Below are 17,959 nucleotides of genomic sequence, written 5' to 3' on the forward strand. Positions count from 1 at the left end.
GAAACCAAATCTTGATCTGACTGTGCTATCTAATTATAGACCCATTTCGAACATATCATTTATATCCAAGATCATAGAAAAAGCTGTAGCCCAGCAATTATGCCTATATCTGCTAATTTATATTTTGTCTAATATTCTCTATTCTATTATCAAAGAAATCTATAAATACATTACTAGTGAGATTTACTGGAATCTGAGGTTCTGCACCTGCTTGATTTTTTGTAAGTTTAGAAATATAGTATTAAAAAGAAATCTAGGACTGTTTTTATTATTCTCTATCAGTGAGGCTAAGTATGCTGAGCATGCTTTAGTGAGTGCCTGTTTGTATTCAATAATGCTATCATTCCAGGCATCACTATATCCGCTCTAATTGATGTGCTGTTTGTTTGATCAGTGTACCACGGGGCAATCTAACCTTTTTATATTTGAGTGGACCAACTATATCTAGAGCTGATCTGTAGGTATTCTCTATGCAGTCGGTTAGATTATCTAACTCCTCTGGATCAGATGGCGAGTGGGCTAAAGAAGCTAAATCAGGGAGGGTTTCAATAAACTGTGTTGCTGTTGATGAATTTATCAAGCGCTTTATACACTGCCGAGGAGACGAGCAGGTATTTATGTTAAGATGAAGCTCGAATTGGACTAAATATTGGTCAGAGATTGCTACGGTTTGCTGGAGTATATGTATATTATCTACGCCGATACCCAGCGTTAAGATTAAATCTAGGGTATGATTTAGATAATGTGTAGGTCCTACTACATTTTGTATAATGCCGACAGAGTTCAATATAGAAGTAAAAGCCCTTTTTATCAAAGTGTATGTTAGTCTCCTACCATTATTATTTTGTCCTTACATACTGCTAAATTTGCTGCAAAATCAATGAAATTGTTTAAACAATAGGAATCGGTAATATGTTTAGAAGGTGTATCTTCAATTAATTAGTGTTTGAAATAATTGTCTTCATTATTATTCATTATTATTTTTGCAAAAATAAAAACATATATATAAGAATCATAGGAAATTTATGTGTGCATTTTTTGTGGGGTGGGTTTTGTTTAATATTTTTTTTGCAAAATCAATAAAGTAATCTAAAATTCAAGATTCAATATTACCCCGAGCTTTATTTACTTCATACATTTTAAAAGGTTAGTAGATTCACATAGAGTATGTGTAGTAAATTGCTGTAACGTTTAATTTCTGTATTGGACAATAACAAGTTGATAGCAAAATACTGTAGGCTACTGGTATTTAGCCCTATGTATACTGGTAGTGATAACTGTGTGGTAGGCTATTCTTAGCTGTCTGAGTTAAACGTTAAACCTCCAAAATGAAAAGCTATAACAGTAACTGTTATTAAATCTTCTCCGCCTTCTGCCATCTTCTAAAAAATGATAGTCAGACATTTTGTGACTTCAAAGCAAGCACTAATATCTGGTGGTTACATGTTCAAGTGACACCATAGTATACTTTGATTTTGTAGCATACTGGAAACTAGTGCGTACTACTATGAGGACCAGTATGCAGTATTCAGTATATACTGAGTGCAGTATGCAGTAATGAGTAGACTATTTCGAACAAAGCGCAGGGATGCCAACTCTCATGCAATGAGAGTGAGACACACGCATTTGACTGTCTTCACACGCTCACACTCCTCCGATTTCTCACACTGAAAAAAATCTAGTTTATTTATCTCAGATCTACATCTATGATTCAACGAGTTACTAGTTCGCCAACCACTGGCGATCAAGCGATCGCGATATAATACTTAATTTGTGTCCATTTAAGCCCCCCCCCCCCCCCCCCCCAAGATCAAATCTCTTGAAAAGTTGGCAACCCTGAAAGCGTGTCACAGCGTTAATGAGATTATGTATAACCATCTAGACATAAAGAAAAATTCAGAGTTGATGCAAACTGAAAAAGAGCCCTTAGAATTCAAATGAATTGAAGCACATCATGAGTACTGTGTTTATTGTTATATATTATTCACCATTTTGTTTATCCAAGGTGATAAATAGCAGAGTGTTACTTGTTTCTTGTGAACAAAGTTATAGTTTAATATATCTAGCCCTGGTTCAATTTATTTTTTTCACCTTTTTGTCATACTGTATCTGAGATACAGATTAAATAAAGATTAAATTACAAACTACAATAATTTTGTAAGTTAAATATTTGTTGCTGATTACAACCATCGAGGTCTTAAACATTTTTGGTAATATTGGTAATAACTACAATCAGGTAATATTAGATATTTAGGCATACATGTCTCTGCTAAACTTTTAGAATTAGTACAGTTAAATCATATCCCTCTAGTAAAAACAATAGAAGATGATCTCACACGCTGGAACGCTATACCTATATCACTCATAGGGAGAGTCGCTACCATTAAAATGATGGTTCTACCCAAAGTCAATTATTTATTCTCACTAATCCCAAATAAACCCTCTGCCGCTTGGTTTAAATCCTTAGACTCAAACATCTCAAAATTCCTATGGAAAAACAAGCCATCAAGAATAAGTCTGAAAACCTTGCAAAAGCCAAAACTCAATGGTGGCTTAGAACTACCAAATTTTTATCAATATTTCTTAGCCAATAGATTACAGTACATTTTAAAATGGAACAAATATGACTTAATAGACAGCCCATGGTTGGACCTAGAACAAGCATTCTGCGGAAAATTAAAACTCTCAGATCTCCCTTACATTAGCCCTAATATTAAGCGTCAGGACGGTTTTAAAAGCCTCAGTATAAATACTTCACTGACAGCCTGGTGGGAATTCCTTAAATTAACTCGGTCTCCACTCATCCCATGCAAACTTAACACCCATTTGGAACAATCCAGACATCTGTCAGAACAAGAAAGTATTACATTTCACATCATGGCATGATAAGGGAATAAAAAATTTAGAACATATTATTAAAAATGGAAACTTTGTCACATTTCAGGAACTTATATCAGAGTATGGTATAAATAACAGTAGATTTCTTGAATATCAACAATTAAAATCCATCATTCAACAGAGATTTAACCGCAATCAACTGAATTTAGAAATATCAGCATGGGTAACTGAATTTTTTAATCTAGATACTCCTAAATTATTATCAAAACTGTATAAATTATTGTTAAAATTTGATGATTCAATCTCCCTTCCAATAGCCAAATGGGAACGAGATCTATCTATTAATCCAGATCAACATTTTTGGACAGACATATGTACAAATATTTTCAAAATAAGTAAAAGCCCCAACTTACAACTTATACAATACAAAGTCCTTCATAGAACACATTATACAGGACAAAGGATGTTCCAAATGGGCCTAGCACAGTCAAACATATGCACCCACTCTACAGGCAATGTAATTGATCACTATATGCATGCTATATGGGACTGTAGGCCTGTCCAGGAATTCTGGCGGAAAATATGTGTAGACTTGTCCATGTGGCTTAAATGCTATATCCCAACTTCCCCCAGACTGTGCATCCTAGGAGACGTCAGTGAATTGGCTATAGATGCAAACACATCACACATATAGCATGGGCACATTTGGGGATAGGCCCATGTGCACAAGAGTGTATATGGGTGTGGTCAGATGTGTGGAGGAAGTCATGTTGGGATGAATGTGCATGTGCGTGTAGGTGTATATGTGTGAGGGTCTACATGTGAAGGTGAGTTTGGGGGCGCGTGTGTGTATGTGTATGTGTATGTGTATGGGGATGGGTGTGGGTGTGTGCATGGTAGGGGTGTATATAAGGGGTTGTGTTGGTGTATTGGGGCAAATGCATATAAGAGTTTGAGTGTATGAGCGAGGACGGCTGGTTCTGGGTCGGGGGCTGGTCGGGCCCGGTCCGCTCCCGGCTGCTCCCCTGTGGTTACTGCTCCGCTCCGGAGGGGGGCGCCTTGGGGTTCCGGGGGCCCGGCCTGGTGCTCCGGCGTGGGGGCGGTTGGTCCGCTCCCCTGGGCGGTTGTGGTCCGGGGCGGCTCGGGGCTCCTCGGTGGGAGGGGGGCCATGCCGGGTGGTGGGTGGTTTTCCGGGGGGGGCTCTGTTTCCTCTGGTTCCCCTGGACCTGCACTCCTTGGCTATGGGGGCGCTGTCCGGGGTTCTCACTCTCCCGCCTGTGGGGGCGGGCATGCGAGGGTCACTGGGAAGTGCTGCCCTGGGACTCCACCGCTCCTGGGGGGGCAGAGGGCGGGTGGGATTCCCGGGTCTTTCTCTGCCTACCTCTAGCCTCTGGGGGAATGTTGTCGCAGCTTTCTACCCTTGCTGGTAAGTACATTCCGTACACTTATCCTATGTTGCACAACTAGGTTACACATAAACACACACACACACATACATCACATCATTTGTGCTAAATGTCTTTGGTACACTTTCTGCTTTACTTTGCTGTGGTCATTCGAGCTGGTTGGGTTTTTTTCTTTTTCTTTATATATAATAATAATAATTATTATTATTTTTATTTTTTTTCCCCCTGCCCTTCTGTCTTTTCCCTTTTTATTCTTTCTCTCCCCCTCTTTTCTTGGTCCACCTAACCCCAATAATTATCACTTTGCATATTGTTATAATTGTTATAATTGTCATTTGAACTGTACATAAAAACAAAGTTGTCCTCCAAAGAGGACAAAAAAAAAAGTCTTACAAAGGTATTGAAATGAACTTCAGTATTTCTACATATACCCTGTTGTAGCTTATATTTGTAAACAGCTGACTCACTACCTTCTGCCATTTTTTCTCTGCTCCAGTTGAATTATGGGATAGGCCAGTGTGCCGCAATCGCATACTTAACAATAGCGTGCGATTCAGTAAGCCACCCGGGTACTTTTCGCTTACTGTTTAATGCATACTGTATATCCGAAAATACTATCACGTACTCATTTGGCGTAGCCACGAATTTTCTTTTGGCATCATGGATACGTCATCATATCGAGACAAACTCTCGAAGGACCTCTGACAATCCGCATGTTTTTTAGAAGCTAGACATATTATTACCCACGCAACATTGTCAATGATTTGAAATTGTTTTGACGGACTACAAACAGGAATAATACTTACTTCAGCATAATAATACTAAACAAGTATATTAGTTTGTGATAATGAGCTCTCAAATTACTTGTGTTGGATGGGTCAAGAGGGGGGTTTCAAAGGAAATACCGGATAAAGTATGTAGCTACTTAAGCTATATAGGTTAGATCATTTGCATTTATTCTTAGACTTAGTCCGTTTGATGTTTGGTCATTATAGGTTATGTTGCTCATTTTTTGTTCCTCAGGTGGAATTGAGCAAAGAGGAGCTCCAGCGTATTATAGCCGAGGCGAAGGAGGAAATAGGGTAAATAGGGGTTTATTTTGACTCTGTCGCACTGTTGCTGTTAACATTTGTTACCTAGTTAGCTACCTAGCTAGCTATGTTTGTCAAAGCCAAAACACGATGTCTCAGAATTACAAGCAATGGTAATGGATAAAAGTGCATTACCTAGTAAGAGTATCTGCTTTTATAAACATCTGCCTTGTAAGTATACACACAAGTGTACAATTCATGGTTATATACCAATTTGCCGTCCTCTAGATCTATCTACACCAGGGATCACTTTCTGCTCACGGAAGTTGCCGCTTGAATAAAAATGGGCAAATTGGAATTTTGTTTACAGTAGCTGCAAAGTTGGGCTGGCTTTTCCCCACCTTCTAGATCAGATCATGTAGGCTACAGCTGACAAACTGTTTGCCATCCTCCAGAACAAAATGCAATGCATATATTTGCTATGTTGTCCCTATATTAGCTATGCTGTTTGACCATTTTAATGCTTTTAGTCATCAAATATAACAGTTTCGGTTGGTGTTGCTGCAGAAAACTTGTGCAGGGTATCAATGTATACATATGTGCTGTTTTGCACAGTTATGTTGACATTAGTAAGATACGGGTCAATGTCACTTGCAATAATGTGGTCATTCATATCTGATCAAAAATCTGAATTGAACTGTGTGAATAAGGTGAATGTTGCCATGTTTAGTGCAAAATCTTGATGAAGCATCCTTACTAAAGATAAACCAAACACTTTGTATTTGCAAAATGTACATTTATTAGTCATTTAATAAGATCATTTGGAATTCCATTGGTGCTATCAGGAAATCTGGGCTTAAATCATGACTCAAATTGTGTCTGTGTTGTGCAGCCAAAGTAATGAGGAGGATGAGAGCATGTTTAATGAGCATGAAGAGACAGAAACTTTACTGTCTTCAGAAATTAACTGTGACAATGAAGCAAATCATGAAGATGATGAACTTGCTGAGTATGACCTCGACAAATATGATGAGCAGGACACAGGTAAGTTATTGCAGTTATTTTGTAATGCAGTTGTATAAAATCTTTTAAAAATGCAATGTTGTAATGCAATGTATAAAACAATTAAGAAATTTGGCAATACTTTATTCTACAGTATGTGCTCATGCTACATCAGATAGTATACTCTGTTCACTTTTTTTCTTAGGGACATCTAACCTTGGGGACAGTTTGGCAGGCCTGTCTGTATTTGGCAGTAATGATGAAGATCCTTACATTACCATTAAAGACACAGTAAGCCTAACATATACATGCAGGTTTGCATTCATAGATGTAGTGAGACGAGACAATGCATTTGAAATTCATAGTGAAGTTGTCATCTTGAACTGTATGTGAGCAACCATTTTTAATGTTGATAATTGAAAGTAGTGGAATTTGGTTACTGTCAAAGGCATTGTTGTATGCATTGTGAATGTAAAATTTAGATTAGACTGATGTAAATGTGATTTGGGTAAGCACAAACTACAATGTCATTGTTTCCACATTGGTTATGTTTTAAATATCAGGCATTATTCTAAGGAATAATAGAAATGCAAGTGCTGTAGATGATCCTAAGTGCAAATTAAACACTTCCTTGTTTGGTTTATACTACATGTAGTTTTTATTAAAGTTTTCAGAATTTGTTGTAATCCAATTTAGATGCTTAGCTATTTAGATTTTGTTAATCTGTTATTTATACCTATGATTTACTGGGGTTTAAATAACACTGAGATGAAAAACTGGTTAAAAGGCTCCAAAAGGACAATATTTTCAATCTGTTATTTTGTGATCCAGAATCCGTTGTGGCAAATCCTTTCCATCCCAACAGATTTTCAGCCTTAAAAGCTAAGTGGATTCATTTAGTGCTGTGTTAGCTAACCAGTGTGCTTTGAACCTAATTTTAGGATCAGTATGAGAGAGGGGATTTCCAGATTAAGCCCACTGACAATCTCATTCTGGCTGGGAAGGCTGACAAAGACTGCTGCAACCTGGAGATTTATGGTCAGACACTTGTACAGTTCATATTTAATGGGAAATCCATTGTCTTCCAATACTTGCTTTCTGACTTCAATTGTGTCTCTGTACTTAGTTTACAACTCTGAGGAAGACTCTCTGTATGTTCACCATGACATCCTACTTCCTGCTTATCCTCTGAGTGTTGAGTGGCTGAACTTCGATCCCAACCCTGATGAAAGAGCAGGTACACTGTCAAACCTTTTTATAAATGGTAGATTGCCCATGTTAGGCAATACATTTTATTAATTTTGTCCCCAATTGGTTAATTCCAGAGCATAAATTGAACTTGGATAATGGATAATCTCAGTAATTGTTGTTATGGTGGCCGGCATCGGCCAGAGGAGGATGGGTTCTCCCCCTGAGTCTTGGTTCCTCTCAAGGTTTCTTCCTCATGCTCTTAGGGAGTTTTTCCACTGTTTTGCCACTGTTGCCCTTGGGTTGCTCACTGGGGGCGTGGACTCACACTTGTAAAGCTGCTTTGTGACAACTCTTGTAAAAAGCGCTATACAGTGAGTCCCTGCTTAACAACGGGTCTGGTTAACGACGGACCGGAGTTACGACCGACTTTTTTATTTTATTTTGCGTGGTGCGCGGAGGAGCAGTGGCAGCACAGTAGAGTGTTGTGGAGTGTTGTGTACAATAAGTTGAGGCAGCGCAGCCTCCACCGCAGCCCATCTCGGCACGCGATCGCTCTTTCTCACACTGTACGCACGCACGAGAACATTGTTTCTTTTTTCTATACTGTATTTACGATCAAATCGTATCTAAATGTAGGGTCACGTTTAACGACGAAAACTGCTTTACGACGGACTTTTCAGTCTCTAACCCCATCGTTAAGCAGGGACTCACTGTATAAATAAATTTTGATTTGATAATCTGTGTGTATCAAAAGTTAGTGCCAGATATCTTGGAGATGGATTAAGTTTTAGTCTTGGACTAAATTGCAGTAGCAGTGATGAATCATAATTTGAAATTTTGTCTGAAAACAGTCTCTGGATATGAACAATCCATTTCAGTGTGATATAATTTCCGATGTAGGGAGAGTTAAAAATTTTGTCCAAATATTACCTTAACCAAGTTCCTTCCCTAGGTAATCGCCCTATCACCTTTCTTAACTTGTTTAAGGGTCATTCCAGGATTTTGGTACATTTCCTGTCCCACCACTTAAATTTCAAATGTACATATCCAAAATATCTAAATGACTATTTTTTTTAAACATTGTACTTGTTATAAGACAAACTGTAAAATTTGGTGGAAAAATAAGCGCCTTAGATATTATTCAAAAGACAGAATACCTTTGAACCACCTCAAAAAATGGCCATTTTCTCTTGTCCCACACATTGGGTGACCAACTCCTTTGCCAAATTTAACAATTAAAATAAGCTCTAAATAAATTACTTCCTCTTGTATATTGTTGAAATGCATCTCCTTTACTTATGAAAACAACTTATTTGGTCTACATTGTATTGCATGTCAAAGTTTTTACACTATTAAGTTGTGTCCCACAACATGCGCGCAACCCTGTTACCATAAGGAATTTTATCTGGCAGAGAAAGGGTTAAAAATATTTGTGTACTAGCACAAAGGAATTTGCATCACAAGGACATTTCCTGCCCACATGGCAAGAAAATGGTATGTGCTCTAACAATTTTCAAGTTTTTTTTCCAAATATGTTTGTCCAAGTTGTGTGTGTCACTCAGTGAATGCAACCCTGTTCCTCATATTGTAAGACTAATATTGAGTAGAGTCAAAATTTACTTTATATACTTATATAACCATATTTGTCCTTGATCTTGTATACATAGCTAAATTTTACAGTGAGCATTTGTTCCTGGGGTAGACCACAACTTAGCCTAAATTTGCAACCCTGTTAGTCGCAACCCTGTTACTGCATACCAATTTACTGCACACCAATCTAATAAAGAAAAAACTTCTTCCATATCTGAAATTGACGAATCAAACTTTTTGATAGTTTGTAACCTGTAGATTATAAATATATGATTTAAAATGATCAAATTGAAGATCAAATTTTCAGAAGTTACCACCCCTGAAATGTACCAAAATCCTGGAATGACCCTTAAAATTAGGGATGCACCGAAATGAAAATTCTTAGCCGAAACCAAAAACCGAAAATGAGGAAACCAAGGCCGAAAACCGAAACACCGAAATACATTATGCCAATTATTAGTAACATTGGATTTATGGCTAACCTCACTAAAATCAAGGCATTGCTATTCAAAGAAAAAATCAACTACAAAATTTGATTTGAAAATATTTATTTAGCACTGACATAAAATAAAATTAGTGGTGGGCCGTTAACGGCGATAACGCTGACAACGGACGACCACTAATTAAATTTAACTCGTTTGCAGACCGTTTTTATCTGAGAGGATAAATATATGTATTTTATACGAGTAAAATTTTATTATAACTGACTGGCCTGAAAGATAAATATAAATTCTCTCATAAAAACGTGACGTGAGTTGCAACAACATTAAACAGCTCAGGTAAACACGCTTCTGAGAAATGTCGTCTGCTCGGCAAAACGTAACGGGGCTCAATGTGCTCTATTAGCCTACGAAATCCCACATCCTCTACGACAGAGAACGGCTGATCGTCTAAGGCAACGAGTTCCATAATTTTTGGTGTAATGTCCTTTGCCTTGGCGCCATCACTGAAACTTTTTTGCTTTCTGCATCACTGAAACTTTTTTGCTTTTGAAACTTTTTAAAAATCCAAATAAGCACGTGCAGGTGGCGATTTTTGCTTGCGTCATCACAACACATCGTTTCGGCCGTGTTGTTTCGGTGATGAAAGTATTTCGAAAATTTTCGGTGGCCGAATTTTCGGTGCATCCCTACTTAAAATGTTTTAAATATCTGCCTTTGTGCCTGGAGAAACACTGATGCACAGACAAAAAAAATGGTTAGCCAGAGATAGTAAAGCACATTCAGGTTTGGAGAATTTTAATTGAATTCAGGTAGGGGTGTGCGATATTGCCAGAAAATGATATCTCGATATTTTCTGTAATTTTGTGGATAACGATAATAGACGATATTTTGCATTATTTAAAAATTTGTTTAAAGCCTTTATATATATATATATATATATATATATATATATATATATATATATATATATATATATATATATATACACACACTTTTGGGTCTTCTTTGCTGGCTCTCCTGTGTCATCATCTCCTCCAACTTTTGCTGCTGATGCCTGAGCTGAAGCAGTTGAGAGACCTTGGGTAGGGCTGTCTTCCTCTGTTGCTATAGCCTGTAGTTCTGCTGTAGCTGTTGTCACAATGACTTTGATTGTGTCATCATCATTGTAGCGATTTTTGAACCGGGGGTCAAGTGTTGATGCCAGACTCAACAGTTCGTCCACACAGTCCTCTGTGTATTTTGTGTTAAGGTACTCAAGGATAGTTTGTTTGATTTTTTTTGGTTAGGTCTGTGTCATCAGATTTTATATTCAGGACTTCAGTGTTAAACAAAGCCAGCACAGGTTTTAGGTAGGAAACTGTTACAAGTTTCTCACCTGAAAGAGCATCTGTGAACTCTAGAACAGGCCCAAGTGCTTTGCTGACCGCTTCCAGCACCTCCACATCCTGCCATGTTGGGACAAGGTGTCTGTGCTTTTTGTCTTCAGCCAACACATGACGAATGGCCTTTTCCTGTTCAAGGAATCTCTCTATCATGCGCTGTCTTGAGCCCCATCTTGTTGGTGATTCTGTGATGAGTTTATGCTCAGGGAGCTTCAGCTGCTCTTGTGCATCAGCAAGTTTTTTCTTTTTTTTCCAGCTGTTGGAAAAAGCTCCGACCACCGTTCGGAGCTCATACAGTTTGGGCAAAGCGGTTTGACTGAAATATTTTCGGCCAGGCAGTTTATATCTTGAATCTATAGTGTTTAAAAGTTGTTTAAAGCCATCTACTACTTGAATAGGCACCATGTCTTTTGCGATATAATATGTGACCGCGTCTGTTATCTCTTGCCACCGGCTGCCTTTTTTGTTGTAAGGCACTTTTTTATTAAATGCCTCTGTTAATGATTGCTGTGTGTGTGTTTTACCAGACACATTATTTTGTTTTAGGTTTGTCTATGACAGCGGGCTCCTGCAGCTTTTCATATTCCTCATAATCTTTGCGGTGGTTTGTTCGGAGATGATGGAACCGTTTAGTTGTCGAGCTTTCTTTTACAGCAACCGCTTTCTTACAAAGTTTGCAAATTGGTGTCTTTTGACCAATGTCAGTCTTTTCAAATCCAAACCATCTCCACGCGAATGAAGATGATCCTCGCCTAGGAATTAAATCTAAGGTGGTAGATTACGAGGCTGGCGCAGTGTCTTCACTCATGTTTAGCATTAGGCATTTATGCTAGCGCACAGTATGGACACTCTCAATGCGCACGCGCAGCAGCCGAGGCGCCGCCCCCCCGGTCTGTAGCATACTCGATAACGCCATCTTGCACATCGATAATGCGGCAATTAAGATATTATCGTAGACGATATATATCGTACCCCCCTAAATTCAGGTTAATTGATTTGTTGTAGTAATTGTAGTAGTAGTACTAGTAAAAATAATAATGTATCATTATAAAGGAACTTACCAGAGCTCAAGGTTGGTGTACAGTTAAAAAATGTCCACACGGTAATAAGTGGTCAGCAATAAACTTTAAAGTATGTATGGACAACACCAGACTACCAAAAACAAATTTTTGAGGTAAAGTCAATTAAATAATGGATGTTGAAGGGAGTTGACTTTGAAGGGAGATCAGTAAAGAGGGAATTCCAGTGATTAAACTGGGTGAGTTTCTGCATGTTTGAGCATGGGATGAAGATGAGCAGTACTATGAAGATGAAATGTCGTTTAAGTGGATACTGGATCTTGAGCATGTTAGTCCAGTGTAAAAACTATTGACTTTTCAACAGCCATTTCATTCAGTCAGCGAATTTAGGTATATATTTGTAGACCATTCCTAAAACATTTGTGTTGTCATGAAGCCTAAGCATAGCAAATGATCCACTTTAAAGAATTAAACTTGGCATTTCCTGCATAAAAAACTGGTCTAAGAATAGAGTAAAATACATAAAATATGATAACACATTTTCCAAAGTTTGAGCAACAAGTGAGGCAAATAACAATGATGTAGATGGCAAAGGAAATGTCTGAAAAATTAATTTTTATTTTTTATTTTTTTTACCTTTATTTAACCAGGCAAATCATTAGGAACAACTTCTTATTTGCAATGGCAGCCTGGCAAGAGGCACAGCCTCTTGAAGAACTTACAACACAGACAACACTATAAAACATTATAAGATATCTAGACACTACAGTTACAACATTCAGTAAGAACATTCGCAACAACCTTAATAAAAGTGGACATGGATATAAAAGTAGTAATCTGTAACGTTTTTTGCAGGGAGTTTCAGTCTCTGGCAGCCGCAGACTGAAATGACGATGAACCAAATACTGTGTTTGTTTTAGGGATTTCCAGTGTAATGAGTTGAGCCAAACGAGTATTATAAGTAGTGGATGACAATTTTAATAAGTTACATAGATAGGCAGGTGACACACCAAGGAGGGTCTTATAAATAAACTTATACCAGTGAGTGGTACGATGGATGTGTAATGATGGCCAATTTAAAGATGTATAAAGGGAACAATGATGAGTTTTAAAAGGTGCATTTATGGCAAATCGAATAGCAGAGTGATAAAGAACATCTAGTTTTTGAAGAAGATTTTTGATAGTAGATTTGTATATGATATCACCATAATCAAACATGGGCAGGATAGTCATTTGCTCTAATGTCACTTTGGCTGAGCGGGTTAAACAAGAACGCATTCTGTAAAGGAGACCAATTTTAGACCTAATGTGTGGCAAATGATAGAGTGCTATCTAACCAAATGCCTAGGTATTTATATTCCGTGACCTGGCATATTTTCGTGCCCTCACAAGTTATGTTTAGGCCTGGTAGAGAAGCAGATTGCTTCTTACTAAACCACATGAACTTGGTTTTATTTATGTTAATCTGTAACTGTAGAAAAAAAACTGTTGTATACTAAAAAAGCTTTTTTGTAGTGTATTGGTTACGGCAGTGGTTCCCAAACTTTTTCTGCCGTGCCCCCCTTTAGTAGATGAGAATATTTTTGCCTAGGTTTATTTTGGTCAACCAGCAAATAAATGGACTAAGTGGAATACCACCAGCGCGAGTATTAAGGTTGAACTAACTCCGAAAAGCAAGCAATACAAGCATAGAATTCGACTGAATAGATCTGTTTTTATGGATCAGTCACATTGTCCCCGATACCCAATCTAGAATTTTTTCAGATATTAATATCTGAATCGGTGCATCCCTAATATTGACACATGTGCACGTTTTACTTTCAAGCTCTGCGCCCCCCCCTGCAATAGCTCCGCGCCCCACCTAGGGGGCCGCGCCCCCCACTTTGGGAACCACTGGGTTACGGTCTCTGGAGATAGACCTATTGCGTAAAGAACCGCAGGGTGGCCGCGGGTCCTTAAAAAGTCTTAAATGGTATTAAATTTCATTTTTGTCAAATAAGGCCTTGAAAAGTCTTATTTTGTCTTAAATTTTCAACCACAATGTCTTAAATTTGCGGAGCTAAATTTAGGGATGAATAATTCCGTTAGCGGTGTGTTGAACTTAAATATTGCTCGCAAGTATTCCGGGCTTAACGAGCACCGGTAGTTGTTGGACTGGCGGGATCATAATTTCATGCGGGCTGTATGTACGTCTGTTCGGAGACATGGGGAAAGGCAAACTTAGCCAGAAATGGTTGGAAGACCCGACATATTCTTGGTGGCTCAGAGCTGTCACAGATACCAGCGAGGCTCGTCAGCAGCAGCCTGCAATATCTACGTTTTGCCCAACAAGAGAACCATTCAGTCGAGCTCTGCTCAACGTCGCATTCACGCTGTAGGCTATGCGGCTCTACCAATACTTTGAAGGCTTAGGTAATATGGGCGCTAAAAACAGTTAAGAGTCACCAGTCATACAGATCCAACGAAGGAATTGACTCATTGTTTAAAACCATGTTCCCTGATGCCGCCTTCAATTCTGGTTTATACTTTCGCGAGTGACCGTAGCGCGTGAACCTCCGCGAACGGCGGGACCGTTGCAGTATTGTCCGAAACGATATATGTGTTAGTATAAAGCAGCGTTTCTCAACCGGGGTGCCGCGGCACCCTGGGGTGCCGTCTGTCTTCATCGGGGGTGCCGTCAAAATATTCTGATGTGAAATAAAAAACTATAGTTTTAAAAATTGAAGTTATTATACGCTTTAAAAATCATTAAAATGTATTTCATATGACCAGATCTCTCAAGTTTGGTGGGCGTGAGCTTTTTTTTTTTCAGGCGGGGGGGATTGGAATCTGTCGCGATGGTTAGTGTAGCGGCTGTGTGTGTGTGTGTGTGTGTGTGTGTGTGTGTGAGTGTGTGTGTGTGTGTGTGGTTGGGGAGCGGGCTGGCTATAGTCTACCAAGAAACAGCGCAATCTATATTCTGATTGGTTCAACCTGTTATAATATACAACCGATGGATTGGCTGAATATGCTGCGGTGTGCGGCGATTAGATTATTTAAAAAATAAATTAATAATAATAATATTCAAGCGTGAGAAATTCCATGTGTGGCGTGAGAGAGTGTGAAATCGCTAAATATGCGTGAGTCTCACGCTCCGAGCGTGCATATGACCTGCATATGACCAAGGTCAGCACGTGATTACGCAGGTTTCCGACTGTAAGTCACATTTATCTGCTCTCTGTCTTAATAATCACTTTTTTGTGTTATGTTGACCGGGAGATGGTTGCAGAGAGTATGTTTTCAGGGTTGCCAACGCTCACGCATTGAGCATGAGACACACGCATTTGACCGTTTTCACACGCTCTCACGGCACACTTCCGATATCTCACATCCGAAAAAAAAATCTTGTTTATTTATCTGATCCATATCTATGATTCAATGAGTTACTAGTTCGCTTTGGCGCCAACCACCCGCGATCGATAGATTGCGATATAATACTTAATTTGTGTCCATTTTACGTTCACCCCCCCCCCCCCCCCCCCCCCGTCAACAACTTACGTCTCCACCCCCCCACCCCCCAAAGCCTGTGTTTTTAACGCATTGTAAACTGGGGTGCCTTAAAATTTTGCATGCATATAAAGAGTGCCACAACTGAAAAAAGGTTGAGAAACACTGGTATAAAGAAACACTCCTCAAAAACAGGGGAAGGAACATTTACCTGACCAATTTAATGTTACTTTGTGTTCCAAGTTTGACAAGTGCTGAAATTTAGGCTAAAGTACTTGAAAATGCTTGAAATTGTAACTGCTTCATTTCACAACAAATATCTGTCTGACTGAACAGTTCTCTTTACGTTAACAAATACGAGCCTCTTGTAATTCCAGGACGAAACATGAGAGAACGTGAAGACGTTAAGATTGGGCGTTTTGAAAATAAACAACCATTAAATTATGTGATAAAAAAGCGAATTATTTCGAATCATTTCGAGTATATGTATAAATATTTTACTTATTTAAGTTTAATGTGCTGGGATATATAGAAATGGACCTTGAAAGTGGCGTACAAATGATTTAATTCCATCTTGTTACGGTGTATGAACCCTGCAAACATGACTTGGTTAATTGCAAGCCGCTCGCGCATGGGCGAAACCACCGCGATTACGTCATTTTCGACGCAGCGGCTGACGAGCGGCTCGCGCGCTGTCGTACACCTCTCGAAATTTGTAAAAACTTCGCGCGCACCGCGCTTCAGCGCAATTAACCAAGTCATGTTTGCAGGGTTCATACACCTTAACAAGATGGAATTAAATGCTGCCGTATATCAAGATGTTCTGGAAACGTTCCTGATTCCGACTGTTGAGGAACAGTTCGGCGAAGAAGACTTCATATTTCAACAGGATCTTGCACCGGCTCATGCGGCAAAGTCGACCAAAGATTGGTTCACTAAAAAACAGCTTGAAGTTTTGGCATGGCCGGCCAACTCGCCTGACCTCAATGTCATTGAAAACCTTTGGGCCATCGTCAAGCGGAAAATTTGCGACAGAAAGCCTACTACGCTGGACCAACTGAAGCAGAACATCGCCACTGCCTGGGAAGCTGTGAGTGCGGAAACTTGCGACAAGCTGGTCAAATTGATGCCGAGGAGACTTCAGGCAGTCATACAAGCCAAGGGGGCAGCCACAAAATACTGAGAAAGTGATGATTGTAATTATAATAAAAATTATTCTAATTCAATGAAACGGTTTCTCCATTATTCTAATTCAATAAAACAACAGTGTCACAGTTAAATGGCCTAAATGGGCCTTTTGGAAAGCTCAGCTGAGCAAATTTTTTTACAGGTAACGAGTTCTGTGATTAGTCTAACGAGTAGGACAGGTGCGGTGAACACCTGATTTGCTTTCTGCACAAAAAATGCATTCAAAGAATTTCACGTTTGCACTATTTCAGATTATTCTAATTCGTTGACCAGCACCTGTACTTAGGCTGCAAGAAAACTTGGCAGCATCAGAGAAAAGACCAGGATTTATAAAATGTTGGTTTATACTGTTAACCATTCGCACTTTGTCAGAAATAATGAGACCATTTACACTGAGTGACTGAGGAAGCTGGACAGGTTGCTTGTTTTCGAGGGCACGTACTGTTTCCAGAATTTTTTTGGATCACGGCCACTGGGGGAGAACTCTTCTTTAAAATAATCAATTTTAGCTTTGCAAACTTCTTGTGTAGCCTTATTCCTGAGTCTTTTAAAAGCTAAGTAGTCAGCAGGAGCCTTGGATATGCGTGCCTTGCGCCAAGCGGCATTTTTTTTATGTAGAAGCTCGGCTAGTTTGTGACAAAACCAGGGGCTGTGTCTCATTTTTATTTTAGAAATTAATTACGTTCTATTGAGGGTTGTTCTATTGAGGATTGTTCTATTGTCCTCTCTCAAAATTGTTTAAAATACAGTGCTTGTATAATGCCACATGTGGTTAATATCCCATAACATCCATTTGTGTTTGCCATCAGTGTACATTGTCATGTTTATTATGTTTCATGTTACCTTTAATGCTCTTTATGCAACACTGATTGAATTTTCTAGTGCAATATTATAAAAACTGTTAATGAACATATTTTCATGTTTTTTTCCTCTGTATTTTAAGCTCTGTGGTGGGCAAGTTCATTTTTTTTTACATTAGTGTACATTGGAGGTATTCAAATTTAATAGACAAGGGATTACTACGTTTTGCCACTATGTTCTTTCTCACAGGGAATTGTGCAGCAATAGGAAACATGACTCCGGTCATTGATGTTTGGGACCTGGACATAGTGGACTGCCTAGAGCCTGTTTTCTCACTTGGCTGCAAGAAAGCCAAGAAGAAAAAACGCAAGGTATGGTCCAAGTTTGCGTTTGTGTCTCTCATTTGCTTATGGTTTAATTTACACTGCTCAAAAAAATAACACTCAAATAACACATCCTAGATCTGAATGAATGAAATATTTTCATTGAATACTTTGTTCGGTACAAAGTTGAATGTGCTGACACACAAAAATCATCAATGGCAATCAAATTTATTAACCAATGGAGGCCTGAATTTGGAGC

The 17,959-nt window shown here is 38.8% G+C and overlaps 1 protein-coding gene across 2 annotated transcripts in view; it reads left to right on the forward strand.

The window, feature by feature from the left end:
* Positions 1-4,176: 4,176 nt before the first annotated feature.
* The window catches only part of pwp1 (PWP1 homolog, endonuclein), a 34,877-nt gene continuing 21,094 nt past the window's right edge, over positions 4,177-17,959 (forward strand). Inside the window, exons 1-7 of one of the 2 annotated variants that reach the window (XM_077006499.1) lie at positions 4,177-4,264; positions 5,268-5,326; positions 6,168-6,319; positions 6,483-6,568; positions 7,219-7,315; positions 7,404-7,514; positions 17,627-17,748. In XM_077006499.1, the coding sequence (XP_076862614.1) occupies positions 6,193-6,319; positions 6,483-6,568; positions 7,219-7,315; positions 7,404-7,514; positions 17,627-17,748 (543 nt within the window). In that variant the 5' untranslated portion in view covers positions 4,177-4,264; positions 5,268-5,326; positions 6,168-6,192. Of the gene's footprint in view, positions 4,265-4,794; positions 5,158-5,267; positions 5,327-6,167; positions 6,320-6,482; positions 6,569-7,218; positions 7,316-7,403; positions 7,515-17,626; positions 17,749-17,959 lie in introns of those variants that run through there. The other variant, XM_077006498.1, reaches the window with a different exon arrangement.

The sequence above is a fragment of the Brachyhypopomus gauderio genome, chromosome 5 (genome assembly GCF_052324685.1).
Source record: "Brachyhypopomus gauderio isolate BG-103 chromosome 5, BGAUD_0.2, whole genome shotgun sequence".
Lineage (NCBI taxonomy): Eukaryota > Metazoa > Chordata > Actinopteri > Gymnotiformes > Hypopomidae > Brachyhypopomus > Brachyhypopomus gauderio.